Raw genomic sequence first — 18,441 nt, 5'->3', positions numbered from 1 at the left:
CTCAGCAGGAGAGAGTCAAAAGGGAAATCATGTACCGACCCAACGAAAAGGGGGGGAAAGCAGTGCCAGCAGCTATACAAAACTAGAAGCCTTGGGTTGAATGGACAGTATACAAGTCTATGGTCTAATTTCGCAAAGGTTTGGGTGCGGGGCAAATCATTTCAAGTAGATTAGGGAAAAGATTACCACTAGACACACCGCATGCAGAAACTAGACCACAAGTATATGAGAAGGCAATTACACTGTTTAAGTCTGCGTTTGGGTGTGGAAATTCAATAGGCAAGGTGAACAGGGGTATGGTGGAAATGAGACTGTCACCACAAACAACTAGACTTGTGCCAGTTGGCATCTTAATTGGAACGGAATGTGCTCAAGTCTGGAAAAATGTTAACTCAAAATACCTGTTGAATGTACAAAAGGATGTGGCCTGGAGTGCAGTGCACAACTGCCTGCCCACCAGAGCCTTTCTGCATGCGAGAAGGTGCTCTAGAAGCAGCAAATGCCCCAGAGTGAACTGTAATGTTGATGAAAATGTACGTCATTTGTTTTGGTTCTGCCAGCATTCTCAGAGGGTGTGGGGAGTCCTGAGGCCCTGGTTGAAGGACCTCTATAGGGACCCCACTGTTAACGATGTCATGTATGGCGAACTACATTGCAAAGACAGTGCGAAATGGTTAAGATGGTGGGCCGCTATTAACAGTACAAAGGAAGCCATATGGAAATGCAGGAATGTATTTGTTTTTAAGAAGTTCAGTATGCCACCAGAGACAGTAGCAAAACTTGCAGTGACTATAGCACGAGCAAACATTCTCAAAGATAAAACAGAATTTGAAAACAGGGAAATAACAGAATTGTGGAAAGTGGGAAATGGGTTTGTACACGACATTTTGAAAGATGCAATGTGAACATGACATGTAAATATGTATATGTATGTGTTTTTGTTATTGACATGCTACTAAGGATGATATTATGAACAATTGAACATGTTTTTTGTTTTTGAAATACCTGTAAATTTGTGACTGAATCAAAGGAAAAAAAGGTGAAAAGTGAAGCAGGCTGTGCTGCTGTTACTGCAAGCAGACACAGGCAGCGCTGTTGATGATCGCACCAGGCGATATTATATTTAATGTATCCTTTATTATAGTTATTTAAGTTTACATATTAGCGTGCTTTTAGAACACATTTTAACGTACTGATGTTATTATATGCCTTTATCTTCTGGATGATTGAACCTCAATGGAAACGGTGCCACTGATTAAACATGCGCATTATATGGTTAAATGGGCCGTAAGAGATGCAGAAATTAACTAGAAAAAGTGCCCTTCTGGGCATAGGTCTCCACCAGGAGGATAGGAGAGTGTGTGATGTTTGGCAAAATGTTTAGGACTAATTTAAATGTGTGTTTGGGTGTGTGTGTGTGTGTGTGTGTGTGTGTGTGTGTGTGTGTGTGTGTGTGTGTGTGTGTGTGTGTGTGTGTGTGTGTGTGCGCGCGCGCATGTGTGTGTGTGTGTGTGTGTGTGTGTGTGTGTGTGTGTGTAAATGGTCACAGGAAAAATGGAGAGACTGAATGAAGGACTAGTTGCACTGGAAAGTATATTCGGATGGCTGGTGCAAGGAGAAGTCACCATGCTAAATATCATAACTGAAGTTGTGGACATTGAAGTGATGCACATCAGCGTCGGAGAGGAACAGGCACTGTCAGAACAGTTGCGCAACTTTTGGGAAATCGAATCACTTGGAATCCACATGAAAGAAATGCATTCTGAGAAGGAAGACATATGGCAGTGTATCCCAAGCCGTGGATATGCTTGGGATACACTGCCATATGTCTTCCTTCTCAGAATGATTTGATGCTATAGCCGCATGTCAGGTAACATTGTGAAGCTGCATACTAAATACATTTTCCTTATAGTTCTCACTTTCTCATTTTCTTTCAAGAATTTTCTAATTCTCTAAACCAGTGGTTCTCAAAAAATGAATAGAAATGATAGAATCTTGGAAAAAAGAAAACAGAAGACAAAATAATAATTTAGAATGGGGGAGTACTGACACAAAACATTTTCTGTTCTAAATCTTCCTCTCATGCACTGCACTCTGTCAAACAGAACTCCATCTTCTCAATAATTGAAGGACTCACTCATATTAAGTATACCCTGCGGCTCTTCATTATATCTCAGCCAGTTGCTTTACATCATATTTATTACGGAGAATACAAACTCCAGTTGTGAGAGGGGCATGGTTTATTTTTAAGTGTTGATTGTAGGCCTATTTATATCGACATTATATGAATTATTATCCAAATACCTAACCCATTCCCAGATAGACAGGAACTCTATAGCAACCAAGTCATGTCATCTTGAATAGATTGCTGCGTTTATGACCCCAAAATATATTACTGAAATGTATTTCAATGCAATGCAAATCCTTGATACAGCTGTTTTGCAGGATCTTAAAAGATTTTGAGAATTGAAGAGAACCCATACACAAAATTGAATGAATTCTGAAGACATGCTGCCCCCTGCAGCAAATTAGTGAACAGTGCAACCGGAAGTGGCCAAAAATGTATTGTTTTTTAATCGGTAAAAAGGAATTTATTTTCCGATTCAATGTAAAAAGTAGTAAATAGTAATACACATCATCAATCATCAACCAAAACAGATTTCCAAACCAAATCGTCCTTGTCAAAATTAAAGCATTGATAATATGTATTTTATTTCGCTGCCTGCTTGTCATCATGATATAATTGACTATTCACATGATGTGAAGTGAATGAATAATGAATTATACCGGTTTGAAAAGATAATTTGGCTGTTTGTTTGTTTGTTTTGTTATTTTAGAACGAGTTATGTTTGTCATCTTGTTTTGAAATTCCACTCAGACCGGACGTTTGCACCTGTTTTTATTTTATTTTTTTGCCACTTGATATCCTTTTAGCCCAGCAGACAGATTTATGTCTCTCTTTAAAAAAAATCATGTCAACATTAGAACGTCAACCAAATCTGTGCATTATTTATTTTCCCGCTGCAGGCTATTGAGGAGGACACAGTGTCGTATCGCGGCGAGTTTTTATCATTTTATACGGAGAGACCTTTATGCGGAGAGACAGAGAAGACTGTGACTGTGAGTGTGTGTGTGTGAGTGGTGTTGTTATTGCAGCGTTAGCATCGTAGCTAACGCTGCTAGCTGCCAGTGTTGATTGATGCCGCGGGGCGGCACAGCGTTTTACATACAGGCAATAATAAGGTAACTTTGGAGTACGAAAACAATGCTGCAGAACAAGTACAGAAGAATTCTGGGGTCGGTGTGAACGGGTCGCTTAGTTTGTACGCCATGCAATGTTACCCAGCAGCAGCATATTAGTCACTGGTGTGGCTGCAGTGAGCGATGTGTTGTTACTGCTTGGCAAGTTGATCAAATAAAAGCAAAGTCAGCTACATGTTTTGCAACGAACCACCTTGATGGAGATGTTGCTAGCCAAGGTTAGCTAGCTGTGCACGATCTGCTGGGTCTGACAGACAGACTGACTGACAACAACAGCAACATTTCCCCAACGTTAAGTTCATTTGAACGTGTTGACAATGATGATGATGGACCACCAGAAGAAGCCAAGTCGATAGCAATGGCTCTCATAATAATACCGCACAGGACATCTTCGTGATATTGTGCGAGTTTGTTTGGTTGTTGTTGTGGTTGTTGTGCAATTTCGGATCGGAGGAGCAGCAATCATGTCTTGTAAATCTGCAAGCAAGGACAAGAAGTCGAGCTTCAGCAAGAAGCTCTTTAGGCGGGGTTCGGTGCGCTCTGTGAGTAGTTTTATGAGCAGGGTGCTGAGGACCCTGTCGACGCTGTCTCACTTTGTGTCCGAAGTGCCAGAGGACGACAAGGATGACGGGGGGTTCACCACCTTCACCAAGACTGGAAGTAACAAAGATGTGCCCACTAGCGTGGAGGATGGAGACATCGGGGTCTTCCTACTCGGGGAGAAGGTGCCCGGGGTGTCTGGTCTCAAGAACCACGGGAACACCTGTTTCATGAATGCCATTCTGCAGTGCCTAAGCAACACCGAGCTCTTCGCGGAGTATCTGGTTCTGGAGCAATACAAGGCCGAGGAGATGGGCGAGGAGAATAGACCAAAGCCAAACGGTTTAGGCCTACACCTACAGAGGAAAGGTGCCCCGGCCAGTGGAGAAGTGACAGAGCAACTATCTGGACTTGTACGTGCGTTGTGGACTTTTGAATATACCCCTCAGCATAGCAGAGATTTCAAAGTAAGTATGAGTAATTGAGTATAGTATGAGTCAAGATAAGTATGACCAAATTAACCTGTGCATTCACTGCTTTCAAAGCTGATAGTGATAGTTGGACTGGGACATTATGATTGTTAATGTTAACACAAATACAGTTCGTTACCGCTATAATGTTAAAAACGTCATAAGAAATGATGACAAAATACTACTGACACACTAACTAATTTTGTATCATGGGAATCAAACACTTAACCTTATTGTATAGACATCACCTTGGGTGTCTATGCTAGGTCTGCCATATAGCCCCTTTTGGGGGACCCTTTTCCTTCTCTGTATTTGTGAAGAATTCACAAATACAGAAAAGGTAAACTAGGGCCACGAAAGGGGCTAGGTTTGCCAGTATTACCCTCCACTAAATCCTTTCTGTGAAAATGCCAGATCTACAAGAGCACAGTGAGTCACAATGAGACACATTGTATAGTTGTAGATTGGCTATTTTGACCGAATGTTCACCCTAGAATAATTTACACACACAAGGGTTCACGTGGCGGTTACGGTCTTGCCCTGCTGAACGTTGGCCGTGCGAATACAAAAGTTAAATTGTACTGACATTTTGACATCACAAGCAGTGTGGTTTTGAGTGGAGGGCATGATGTTGTTTTGTTTTGCAGAATGCTGTGTCAAAAAGCTGCCTGCAGTACAGAGGGAATGCTCAGCATGACGCCCAGGAGTTTCTGCTGTGGCTGCTGGACAGAGTGCATGAGGACCTGAACACGGTCAACCCCAACACCAGACCCTCCATCAAGGTATAGGCTGAGATTTAGAACCAATAATCACTTAATCTTGCTCATGTGGGTTAATCGATTCATTGAAAAGCAATCTTTTTCATACTGTAAATGTATATACTGTATATGTATATATAATGTATATACTTCCATTAATTCTAATCGAGACAACATTTTGAAATAATCGTGATTATCGCCCCGCCCTGATGTGTCCTGTGTACTTGGACACTCTCTTGCACTTCAGAGGTAGGTCGTAGAAAGATTAAAATTGACTCCCTATTCTGGAGACGTTGCAATCCAAGCCACAGGCTGTATTATGTTACCAATGCCTTTCTGAGTCTCTGGAATATAAGGTGGACTGTGTAAAAGTAGATCTAATTTAGTGTGGTGTGGTCCCCACAGTAGCTCTCAGTCATGAATAATGTTTTGCTTGTGAAAAGGAACATTGAGAATAAGCTTCACACCGCCTTGTTTCAGAGGATTAGCTTGTGTTGCCTAAATTGGTAATTAAAGAAAATGAAATGACTAAAACAACCTTAGCTTTTATGGCAAATCTTACAAGAAATGTGAGGAATCTCTGTATGAACGTACGTCTGTAATCCACGTATCTCGACAACCGTTCGACCGACTGACTTCAAATTTGACAACGCGTCACAGACAACCCGAGTGAGTGCAGTGCCCGCCGGTGTCGAGTTTGACAGATAGGTGGTTGTCCAGAATGAATTAATTGCTATGCATTTTTGGGGGATAGCCAATACGATTTCTGTAAAATTAATCCGATAACATGTCAATTTGAAAAGTTGCCCAACAGGCATATTTCTGGATCTCTTGGAAATGTTATCCCATGGATTGCTGATAATGCATTACATAATCCTTGCTAAAAGGATGGCAACTTGTTACACTGCCAAGTAGAGTGAAAAAAAGTGCCTTCTGCTATACCACATCTAAATCAAAGGGACAACATTTTGGGATTATACCATGTAATTTGGAAGAAGTAAGATAGGTCTGATGATGCAAGAGGAATTTTTACCCCATTTTCCCCTTCAATTTAGTCGTTATGACTGGTGTTGGACTCCGATTGACAGTTAGGAGCCCCTATCGGAAGGACACCGCACCTCCGTCCAACTCGTCCCATTCAACCCCCCTGCTGACAGACGCTGCCCCGGCCCATAGGAGTGGCAACAGGCCTATGTGTCTCTGTCAACTAATGTGGTGGGGATCAAATGTCAGATAATAGGGGGGCCTTTGTAGTCTTTGGCCTATAAATCTGGGAGGTTTGTATTTGCTGGTTGACAGAGAGCAACCACAACTTTCCATTTCTCACTGGGACAGAAACCAAACGGCTCACGGACTCGCATGCAAATGCGTATTGAATGTCTTCATGTTTTTCCACTATAACTTCTGCATCTTGCATCAGCATAACTGGCTCATACGAACGCCGCCTTTTACATAAAATCTCATTTTCTTTTCTTAATAATTTAGCCGCCTGTGGAAGAGGATGACCGAAGCCTGGAGGGACCATCTCCTCCCCTCTCTGCTGGGTCATTTGTGCAAGAACTGTTTCAGGCACAGTACAGGTGAGTTGTTTCCCCTCAACAGAAAAATGGTATTCTGGCAGTCACTATTGCCTTGTTAAATCTCTCTCTCTCTGCCAACATGGTGAGGTTCTACTTTGTTTTTCCAACAGGTCTTCACTCACTTGCCCGCACTGCCAGAAGCAGAGCAACACCTTTGATCCTTTCCTGTGCATCTCCTTACCCATCCCGTTACCACACACAAGGTGAGTGATGGCCTTCACTCCAATGTGGGAGACCTAATAGTGAATGATCCATGCTCTCAGAATTCTGGGTCCAATCATGCTTTTGGAGAGTCCTAGACGACCCATTACTGGGGAGAAAAAAATCATTTCATTTAACCACCTAAACCCCATTAACCCATTTTGACCTGAGATCAGATTCTAAAAATGTCTTCTACATCCTGACAGTTTTCTGAAAAAGCTGTTTCTATGTCAGTTCTTCGATTTTTCTAAAATAGCAGACCTACAAGCTCCCTATGAGCTTGTAGATCTGCTATTTTTCAGTAGGTAAAGCTTAACATAATGCTAACACCAAAAGGGCTTCCCGCCCAAAATGGGTTAGACTTGTTAGACTTGAAAGATAGGAAATGAAGGCTTTTGGCCAATGGCAAGGGTCTTCAGTTGCAGATATGTACAGGATTGCAATTCTGTACATATCTACGTATTTCTGTGAGATCAGGTTGAGTCTTTAGTACCTTTGTCATTGGCCAACATTTAACATGTACGGTATATCAATGATTTGTACTATTTTTGCGCTGCCTTAAAATACATTGTGGTGTGGTTAATTGATTTGAAACTGGTCTGAAAACTATTGGCGCTGATCTTCCTAAAAGCAGTTTTATACTAGCGGTAATCTTGCATTCCTCCCATCATGAATAAAAGAGTGATAGACAGCCCTTTCACTGCGGGTGTGTTGTGTGGGATCATGAATTCACATGAATTCATGAGTACATGCAGTCATGCACACAAAACACAAATATTCCGTCGCAGCAATAAAACATTAAACGAGATCAATTTTCACAGTGATTAAAAGCATCAACCTCTGTGAATGAGGCATCACCAAATGAATAGTAGTTTGATGTGAAATATTTGCTGAGAAATCTTTTGATCGTCCATTTATTTAGTACGTAAGGAGGGCGTTTATACTCTCAATGGTTTTGGGAAACTCAGCCTAGTTTATTCAGGTCAGTCAGATGCACAAAACAGGCTCTGGAGCCAAAGTTTACACAATTGAAGCAGTGTATATCAATATTCACATATTTGCATTCTATCTTATGTAAAAGAAAATCCTGTTCTTACTCGAGCTGTAGACCTGGCAGGTTTGTTCTGAGCATCAAAAAGATGGTGTGACATGAGTGCCGGTGCAGGCTAAAGAAAGACAGAAAGAATGTCATGCTGACCGTGTAACAGCAGCAGTGAAGGTTGAGAGCTCACTGCCGTCATGGCATGTCACAGTGATGACATTTAAGACCGTACGCTACTGGCTCAGGACAGATTATTGTTCTTCATGGCGCCCCCATGGCTAATTAAAGACTAAAGTGATGAGGGCAAATGATGAGTTGCACCACATTATACAGTTCATTTCACTATATACTCCTCGAGCAATTCTGCTAAATGACACAATGATGCATTAAGCTGTAAAGAACACAATAATGATAATAATAAGCTGCAGAAGAGAAATGTGACTTGACATTTCAAAACTTAAATATCATCAACATCTTAATCTTATTAGTATTAGTATATAATCATTATTATGATATTATGTGCCTATTATTAGTTCACCCACAAGTGGGTCTGTTACCCCAGTTAGCCATGTGGAGGCACTATAATTAAAGAGCATCACTCACACTTATTGGGTTCAGTGCTATTGTTACAGGCAGCATTTGGCACCCTAGTAATACATTAGTGACTTATATAACTGTGTGATAGTGCCCCATTCATATGAAGGTCCACTTCGAAAATGTATACAGTCTGCTGATTTGCTTTGTTGTAGGTTCTAATCATGTCAACCGAGAAACGAGACTGAAAGACTCCCCGAGTTGGCTCGCAATCGGATTCAGTTTCCAAATTACATAAGGATGTCGCCTCCTGTCCCTGCGCGGGGATTGGTCCGCACAGACTGCATTCATTTCAAAAGGCTGATTAAAATGAAGTATTAACTCTGTCCCCCCAGGCCCCTGTATGTGACGGTTGTCTACCAGGGAAAGTACTCCCATTGCATGAGGATCGGAGTGGCAGTGCCTCTGAACAGCACGGTCTACCGGCTGAGAGATGCTGTGTCACGTGAGACCAAGATCCCCATGGACCAGGTGCATAACCCCTCTTATCAGTCACGCTGCAGTGATACTGGGTTACACGCAGTGTTAGTTCAGCATTCCCACAGCCAGGAAGGATACAGCCTGTGAACAAACATTGTTTGGTTATGTATGTTCTTCTGGCTGTCTGGCTGTCTGTCTGTCTGTGCTAGTGCTGCACGATTCCTGCTCAAATGTGAATGTCAATTTTCCTCCCCATGAATTGAGATCACGATTCTCATTTTTCCCATGAAAATATTCATTGTCTTTTTGTCTGTAGTTGCTGAACATTACTACATTCAAAATGTGGCACATGGAGCCAACTACTGTGGCTTTTAAACAGACAACATCAAAGTGCTTGACTTGAACCTCTCTTACAGTCTCTCTCTTGTGGCAATAGCATAAGAATAACTAAAATTAATTGGACAGCCAACTAGTGCTGCACGATTCTTGCTCAAATTTAGAATTGAGATCACATAGGTGTTTGATTAATTGTGCAGCACTATGTGTACAGTATATACTAATATACTATACACACACTTGGAATCAAAATGAAATGCAGGGAAGCATGCATAGTAGTCAAGTGTGTCAATTTGTAACTCCCTACCTCCAAAAATGTAGAGATGCAGGAAGTGGAGGATACCCCCTGGCTCTACAAATCAAAATATTTCAAATCTGCAAGCCATCGATAACTGTACTGTACTACGACGGTTTTCTCCCCCTTTCAGTTTGTTCTGACTGAAATGTACTACGACGGTTTCCTTTCAGTTTGTTCTGACTGAAATGTACTACGACGGTTTCCTTTCAGTTTGTTCTGACTGAAATGTACTACGACGGTTTCCTTTCAGTTTGTTCTGACTGAAATGTACTACGACGGTTTCCTTTCAGTTTGTTCTGACTGAAATGTACTACGACGGTTTCCACCGCTCCTTCTGTGACGACGACGACGACCTGGACATCATCCAGGAGAGCGATTCCATCTTTGCCTTTGAGACGCCGGAGACTTTCCGACTGGAGGGCATTCGCACTAAAAGAGGTTTCTGCTGCATCAATAATTACACTGACATTATGTATTAGCGCTGGTCAAAGTATCAAAGCCTGTTTTCTCTCTTATCACTCAGGAAGCCTCCTCGCGAACTTGAACCAGAACAACTTGAAGTATGTGAATGAACTGGGCAGGACGCCGTCGTTCATGCAGGGGGCGATGACTCCCGTCACGGCGTCGCCCAACAAGAACGTGGGACCGGAGAAGATAATTCTCTTGGTCTGCAACCGAGCCTGCACCGGACACCAAGGACGGAGGTACTGTTGCATCCCTCAGAGCAGTCACTGTCTGTCCCCCAGTGGACCCCGGTGTTTGACTCAGCATGGGTTTGGATGGCATCCAGTCGAAAACATAAGCTGTTCTGTGAGGAGACTGTATTCACATTTCAGAATACACTTATTTTTTTGTCCCTGTGGCGAAACAAGTCTTTGGACTGAAATGCTGCAATTGTATTGCTGCCTCCATAGTCATCAGTCAAACAGAGAAGCATATTTTGCCTTTTTCCTTGATTACAAACCTCAGTCCAAAGGTTTAGTCATGCTGCCTTTTACTGTGCACTGTATGTGATTGTCTGACATGTGACAGTCTGGCTGCTGTGTTACTGTGGCTGCTGGTCTATGACAAACTGCAACTCCGTCACTAATTTGGTTTCATCAGGTATTGTGCAGGCTAAAAATAAGGCTGCACAAATCTCTCTCTCTCTCTCAATTAGCTATGGACCCAAGCGCCATGAATTTAATTACATTGTGTCTGTCTATGTACCACGTGTAGGGATCCATTTCAGAACAACCACCAAATATCCTCTACAATTCTTGAGTGTCAGAAGATCTCTCTATAGCAAAATTAAATTAATTCACGCCTCACTAGGCTCACCTGGTTGATTTATACTTTTATAACTTGTTTGTTTTTAGTTGCATGTTCATAAGATTGAAATATTCAAGTACCGTACTTGACAAAACAAGTCTCAAAGTGGACGATCAAAGTAGCATGCCAATCTTTTTCATGTAGTTTCCTATTCCAAGGGTTTCAATAACTCATAAAATGCTCCTGATTTTTTATACAGGTATTAATATTCGTTAACCACTTATGCCTTATATTATAGCGAAAACTGTTAGATCTACGAGCTGTGAGCTTGCAAATCTTCTATATTTGACTATTTTCTAAAATAAATAACAAATAAATTTGCCTAAAATAGGGACACCAGGGTTAAAGTGATTAACGGGCCTTAACTTACCTAAGAACACAATGTCTTTCAGATTTGGTCTGCCATTTGTGCTGTACATGGAGCGCACGGTGAGCTGGGACGTCCTGCAGAAAGAGATCTTGGAGAAGATGCGTCATCTCCTGAGGCCTGGAGTCTACATTCAGGTAATACGAGGACGGGGCGTTCCTGGCCTTATCCAGGAACACGGATTAAACAATTCATCACAGTAAATGCAAACAAGCCTCACTATTTCAGTTGTATTCTAATTATTTTAACCGATACAAAGAGCTTCTATCTGCACCCAGTTGCTTAATAACAAAGGTTATTCAAAATGAAATGTCGCAGTAAGATGTATGGGTATTATATTTGCAGATGGGGTGAAGGGGTTGCTGGTTGGGTGCCTTCTCATCTTGCACAAACGAGACATTTTGGGTGGGGCAGTATGAAATGCCTCTTTCAGAAAGGTTGATGGGGAGACTGCGGTGCAGCTACTCTCATATTATTACACCTTAAATGTCCCTCCAGTGTTAAAGGCTGTGAACCTTTTTAGGATTTTACAGATTCCTTCATGACGTAAATTGACTGATTCCTTAATGGTACAATACATTAACCGTTCCCTTTACCGATCTGTCTCTCTCTGTGTGTAATATATCCCCAAAGCACTTTCTGTGGGCATACTGCCCTGGCCAGCGCACACAGCACATTAGATAATGCTAAAGGTGCTATTAGTTCCTCACACCATTAAGTGATGCAGGTCCATTGTTGTGATTTGCCTGTGTCTGATAGAAACACTAGAGGGTCTACTGTTAACACCGTGTCTGTCTGTCTCTCTACTCTAGGTGGGACCTTTCAGTCTCAGAGTGGTCGGTGTTGTTGGAATCACATACCTGCTTCCCCAAGACGATCAACCACTGTGTCACCCAACCGTGGAGAGGTCTGTCTTTCCCTTTGTTTTAACTCTCCTACGTCAACTACAGTATGTACCTTAATGCAGTGGTCGTTGGTTCTCAACCTTTTCAGAAATATGACCCTGTAGTAGAGTAGAGTGTTGAGGCATTCAAGTTTCGGTTAGACAGATACATATTGTGAACACAGCCTATTTTCAAATCTTTTGCCTATTTTGGAGGGGTGCTACTGCTAGCCCCTCCACCGTCATATGGCAACCAAGTCTATGGACCCTTTAATGTTTGTTTAGAGCACTAAATGTGACGTCATGTGGAAGCCAAGTCTATAGTCTGTTTGTTTAGAGCACTTTTAACAGTAGCAGACAAGTCTATGGACTTGTCTTTTAATGTTTGTTTACAGCACTTTGAACAAACCTTACCAGGTGCCCCACTTCACACGAGTGTGATTTGGTATATTATTTGACAATTTGGCCAGTTTTTATAGTAGTTTGTTGATTACCTTTGATGCAGTAATGGTCTTTTTCTTTTCTGTCTTTTTTAAGTATTAACAAGCCCTAAAAGTCCTTAAAGTGTCACTTACTTCACTGTCATCTCTGGGGTCCCGACCCACAGGTTGCCTTACTGTATATCTCTACTATACCTACTTTCTTTCCCAGAACTGTTGTTGACACAGTGGTTACGCAACGCACCCCTCTAGCCATCTCTTCACATACTGTACATGCCCCGACAGATGGTTACCTCTCCTGCTCCACTTTGTTGACATGCCTCGACATGAATTTGATTCCCAGACACTTTTTTTATGCTTTTCCCACCAAATGGCTACATAACACAGTTGTTGATTTTCACCTGGGACCTGGGTCATGATGTTGTCATGAATATCCTCTCTGCTGTGAAGATATATCCATTTAAAATGTCACTTCTTCTTTTTAAAGCACTACATGGTTTGGCCCCATGCACTCATTACTGTATATAGGCCCCTGAGAGTATTTGGATCTTCTTGGGAAGGTCTATTAGAGATTAGAGTTAATTCCCAGAAGAAAATCGGTTCACTTATGCCCCTAATCTGGGGAACACACAACACAGTACCTCAAGACATAAGGGAGCCATTAATCACAGTCAACATCTTTTAAGTGTCAACTGAAAGCCCACCTTTTGACCTAGTCGTCCTAGCATCTTATGATATGGTAGTTAAAAGATATCACTGCTCATTTGTTGTCGTTTTCTGCCCTCAAATTTGATCCTCAATGTGTACTTTGCTCAGCCAATCAAATTATCGCTATGGGGTGATCAGCCAATCAAATCATCGCTAAAATTCACACAAACAGACAAAGCTGGGAATAGGAGGGGCTAGTGCCCCTCAAAAAAGAACGCCTCTCACATCATCACATGACATAACACAGTATATACAGTAAGCTTCGTCGTTCAGTTTATTTACGGTTTATTAAAATGTGCATTTCCACGTGAAATGTAGCTGCGTATGCGTTTAGCCCAGTGGTTTCCAAACGTTTTCACGTCAAGGACCCCCAAATTGACACTAATTAGGCCGTGGACACCCATTTGAAGACATATGCCAGGGGCCTCCTGTCACCTCCATAAGAAGATTTTTACGGCTCTAGCAGTGATTCTTAACCCGTTTCATTTCAAGGACCCCCAGTTTGACATGCATTAGTCTACGGACTCCCATATAATGGCATTTATATCTCTGAGACCCCAATTTATATTGTAAAATCAATGTTACGGGTCCATTTGGTTCCATCTGTACACTCTCAGAGTTGCAGACCCATAAGGGTCCATTTGGTTCCAAACTATCATTTAGCTAGGGACCCCTGGAACTCCCTCATGGACCCCTGGGGTGTCCCCGTACCCCACTTTGGAACCACTGGTTTAGCCGGCTTGCTCTGCTGTTCTGACACAAGTCTTTATTCACAGAGCGTACAAGTCGTGTTCTGACACAAGTCTTTCTTCACAGAGCGTACAAGTCGTGTTCTAACACAAGTCTTTCTTCACAGAGTGTACAAGTCGTGTTCTGACACAAGTCTTTCTTCACAGAGCGTACAAGTCGTGTTCTGACACAAGTCTTTCTTCACAGAGCGTACAAGTCGTGTGGACAAGGGGGGCCCCCGCATGTCAAGATCGTGGTTGAGTGGGACAAGGAGACCAAGGAATAGTGAGTCAAACACGTTAATGTTGTAGCTCTGCATTCCTGTGGTGTGACGTTCACGATGTGTTTGGTTTGTGTTGAATGCCGAGCACATTCAAGACAGTTCTACAAGCTCATAGTGTGGCACAAAGTGACGTGCTTTGAGCTTGTACAGTATATCTGCTATTTTTTTATAGCCAAAGTATAAAAGAATGCTTTTTCTTTTAGCTCAAATCGAAAATGACACAGGCGCTTTCCTGGATTTAACGGGTTAAAGAACGATTCGACTAAGTGAAACCTGCTGCACCAAATTAGTGTTTGTTGGACAAAAGATCCCTTATACTGTATGTAACGAATGCTTTTGTTCACATTGCCGTCTTAGCAAGCTGCTAAAATGTACTACAGGAAAATAGGAAAACGACATAACTGTCCTTAATTTAATATGTGTATAATTAAATCTACCGTAAGCCTATACCAGTACAACTACATATATATTATTTGTGTCAACAGGCAACCGTCTGCTTGATGTTATAGTTCCACACAGTGAAGGAAGGAAGACATGAGGGGGGAGAGAGAGAGAGAGAGAGAAGGCCGGGAGACTTGAGAGGCAGGAACTAGAGACAGGTGCAGGAAGGGCAGCGCTAATTTAAGATATGAAGTAATAAGAGGGAAACCAGAAAACATTGATTCAGAAGCGGAACACGAGTCAAGTGGTGGAGAAATTGTTCTGAGAAGATATTTGTGAGAATGGAGAGTTACGAAAAGGAAAAGATTAAACTGTGATGCAGTACAACATCCTCGGCTCTGGATGGTCTGTCAAAACTGGCCATACTGTCTGAAAAAGCCCCAATTTTCGTTGGCTTTGTGCATCTGCCTCCATTAACCCCCCCCTCCACTAATGTTGGAAGCCAACTTGGCAAACTCTGAACATGAATATGGGGTGTGTCTGGGACTGACATAAAGGTGAAACGACCCACACTGCCCCACACAGACATGAGATCGGGGAGTGCACCGAGTCATGATCTCAACCCCGTCGAACACCTTTGGAGTAGAATTGGGAGCCTGGCTTAACCCATTTTGGGCGGGAACCCTTTTTGTTATGCTTTATCTATTTAAGAATAGCAGATCTACAAGCTCATAGTGTGGCACCGAGGGCCGCACTACGAGCTTGTAGGTCTGCTATTTTTGAAAAATCGTGAAAATGTGCCGTAAATCTAATATATATACCGGTATATTCTTTCAGAGCGAACATTTTAACTGAAATCTTAATTCTGGGGGTCCCTGGAACTACATATTTTGGCGGCCAATTACATATAATTCTAGGGGTCCTTGGCATGAAATAGCTTGAGAACCACTGATACAGAAACATAGGGTTTTCAGAAAACTGTCAGGATTTAGAAGGCATTTGTCGTCCTAGGGTCTAAATGGCTTAATTGACCAATATGAAGCGTCTGACCTGACTAATGCAAATTGCAGCAGCAATGTTCCAACTTCCAACTAGTGGGAAGCCAAATGATCAGAATAGAGGAGAATGTTTCAGTACTAGCAAAGGGGCGAACCAACTCCGTATCAATGCCTGACCACAATGAGTGGTTATGACTCAACGCGGTATGACTCACCATGATGGCAAATAGATGCGGAGAAAGTGTGGGAAATGTGGTCACTGTGATTTAGTCGATGAAAATCCAGCGAGGTCACTGTGAAATATGCATGCCACTGTTCTATCAGGATCCTACCAAGCCCATTAATAAATACTCTCTTGGCTTTGTATCCCTTGGAAATTATTTCTTCAGTTGTAGCTGCAGTACGGTATTTCCAGACGTTGGTCTAGTCAATCTTTCATTTGAATTTTAGCTGCTTATTGTCTTATTTAAAATTGTGTGTATTTTGTTCCACATTATTAAATTGTATTCCATTCCTGGTCAGTTGAGTCTCAAAACATGTTAATATCAAATTGATATATACCACATTTGAAAATATGTTGTCTCTGGGAACCCCATCAGAAGATATGTGAATAGTCATTGTTGTTATACATTATTTAATTGGGCTAACTACTAGTTGGTGATATAATAGTGAAATTAAACCGCTCCCCAGCCAAATCTGTACATTTAACAGCACTTAACCCGTTAAAACCCGGGATAAGCATCTGCCATTTTAGATTTGTTTGCGTTGGCTTTTCAAAATAGCAGATATTCAAGCTCGCAGCGTGTCATTTCATGCAGCGCTGCGAGCTTGTACGTCTGCTACTTTTGAACTTTCTTTTAGAAAAATCTTGAAAGTGTGAATGACCGATTCTACATGTGTAGAATCGCCCTCGGGTTTCAAGTCATTAAGTCAAACAGAAAATGTGACGCAAAGGTCCGCATAGACCATGCAGGGCTTTCCTCTGCGGCCCGGCTGAGAGGCACTGTAAGAGTACTGTAAGCAGCCAGCAGATCCTCTCATTTGATCTGGAGATGGTGTAGCTGACTGCGCTCCTCTCACTACTAGTCTGTTTGGAGAGCGTGTATCTGACTGTGCTCTTCTCCCTTCCTCACTAGTCTGTTTGGACACACGGAGGAAGAGTACATCCCTGACGCTGAGAGCGTGTATCTGCACAGAGAGCAGCACCACCAGCCACAGGCCTGCACACTCGCTCAGTGCTTTACGCTCTACACCAAAGAAGAGCAGGTAACACACTTTTTTATGTGCCTAATGTGTATTGTTTTGTTTAGATTGTCTTGTATTTGCACAAGCACAGTGCAGTGAGCTGTGTGTTTTTGTAGTATGGAGTCTCCCAGCATTAAACCCTTCCTCCCGAGCGGGCCGTAGCCCTGCCTGCCTGCCCGGGGCTTTGCATGTTGTTGTTTCATCAAACTGCCTTTCGGTCCTTTCAGCGGGTTTTTACTGCATATCGTGGCGCTTGTGTTTGGATTAAATCACAACTTCCAGGAGGACACTGGGAAAAGTCCACATATAGAGCGCGTGCGGTTTGGCTTTCCTGGCAGAGGTCTGTTAAAGGATAGCGTTGAAAAGGAGCTCTGGTGGTCAGAGGAAAGTGTGGGTTTGGTGGAAGGGAAGCCTGGCGGGGCCTCCTCCGTTCTCTAAGCAGTGTGTAGTGGTTGGAGCCTGTCCTTGACTCCTTGATGCAGGCTACTGCCTGCTGGGCGCTGTGTGTGCAGTGCTGGATGAAGTACTCAAATGTTTTACTTTAAGTAAAGGTATCAATGCTGCCAGCTCAGTGGCCTTGTGGTTAGAGTGTCCGCCCTGAGGCTGGGAGGTCGGGGTTCAATACCTGGCCGGGTCATACCAAAGACAAATGGGACCCAGTGCCTCCCTGCGACATACTAGCGTCATGTCCAGGGGGTGTACTTGTACATCAAGCTGCCTCACGCTACAGAAACAGGAGATAGGCTCCTGCCCTATGGGCCTCATGGCTTGGCAAGGCTACTTATCAATGCTGCAATGTAGAAATACTCGAGTAAAAGTCCAGAATTCAAAATGTACTTGAAAGTATTTGCATCAAAATGTACCAAAAGTGAAAGTACTCATTGTGCAGAATGTCCCATTTGATGTTTCAAATGTATATAAATCTTTTGAAAATTGCAGATCTACAAGCTCACAATGTGTGGCGATCTGCTATTCTCAAGTTTTTGAAATGTATATAGAGCTGAAGTGGTTAGTTTGTAATGATGATCAAAGTAACTTAAACTTACTAGTAACTAAAGTTTTGCCTCTCAGATGTAGTGGAGCGGAAGTGAAAGTATTTGAAGTGCAAATACCTTCAAATTGTGTACTTAAGTAAATGCACTGTGTGTGTGTGTGTGTGTGTGTGTGTGTGTGTGTGTGTGTGTGTGTGTGTGTGTGTGTGTGTGTGTGTGTGTGTGTGTGTGTGTGTGTGTGTGTGTGTGTGTGTGTGTGTGTGTGTGCGCCTGTGTGTCTGTGTGTGTGTTGGTTCCATCCCAGCTGGCCCCTGACGATGCGTGGCGGTGTCCCCACTGCAAGCAGCTGCAGCAGGGTCGCATCAAGCTCAGCCTGTGGACGCTGCCGGACGTGCTCATACTGCACCTCAAGAGGTTCCGACAGGTACTGCACCCTGAACCGTCCCAAACTACAGAGTGACTATTACCTATTTACTGTCGCCATTCCATTGTGTTTTTGGCGTCAAACGTTGGATCATATGAATACAAATTACATTTCTGTTTGGTTTTTAGGCTTCATAGTCACAAATTGCACAGGGCGGTTATGAAAAGTTACTGACTCATT

At 42.6% G+C, this 18,441-nt stretch overlaps 1 protein-coding gene across 1 annotated transcript in view; it reads left to right on the top strand.

Annotated features, from left to right (window-relative positions):
• The first annotated feature begins 2,933 nt into the window (after window positions 1–2,933).
• The window catches only part of usp31 (ubiquitin specific peptidase 31), a 32,563-nt gene continuing 17,055 nt past the window's right edge, over window positions 2,934–18,441 (top strand). Inside the window, exons 1-12 of the mRNA XM_080776103.1 lie at window positions 2,934–4,268; window positions 4,919–5,053; window positions 6,515–6,609; window positions 6,720–6,812; window positions 8,782–8,917; window positions 9,791–9,938; window positions 10,024–10,204; window positions 11,204–11,315; window positions 11,991–12,085; window positions 14,146–14,223; window positions 16,737–16,866; window positions 18,142–18,261. Of these exons, the coding sequence (XP_080632229.1) occupies window positions 3,726–4,268; window positions 4,919–5,053; window positions 6,515–6,609; window positions 6,720–6,812; window positions 8,782–8,917; window positions 9,791–9,938; window positions 10,024–10,204; window positions 11,204–11,315; window positions 11,991–12,085; window positions 14,146–14,223; window positions 16,737–16,866; window positions 18,142–18,261 (1,866 nt within the window). The 5' untranslated portion in view covers window positions 2,934–3,725. The remainder of the gene's footprint in view (window positions 4,269–4,918; window positions 5,054–6,514; window positions 6,610–6,719; window positions 6,813–8,781; window positions 8,918–9,790; window positions 9,939–10,023; window positions 10,205–11,203; window positions 11,316–11,990; window positions 12,086–14,145; window positions 14,224–16,736; window positions 16,867–18,141; window positions 18,262–18,441) is intronic.

Source organism: Protomyctophum bolini (assembly GCF_963924005.1).
Source record: "Protomyctophum bolini genome assembly, chromosome: 11".
In the NCBI taxonomy this organism is placed as follows: Eukaryota; Metazoa; Chordata; class Actinopteri; order Myctophiformes; family Myctophidae; genus Protomyctophum; species Protomyctophum bolini.
This window is presented reverse-complemented; position numbering and strand designations above follow the sequence as displayed.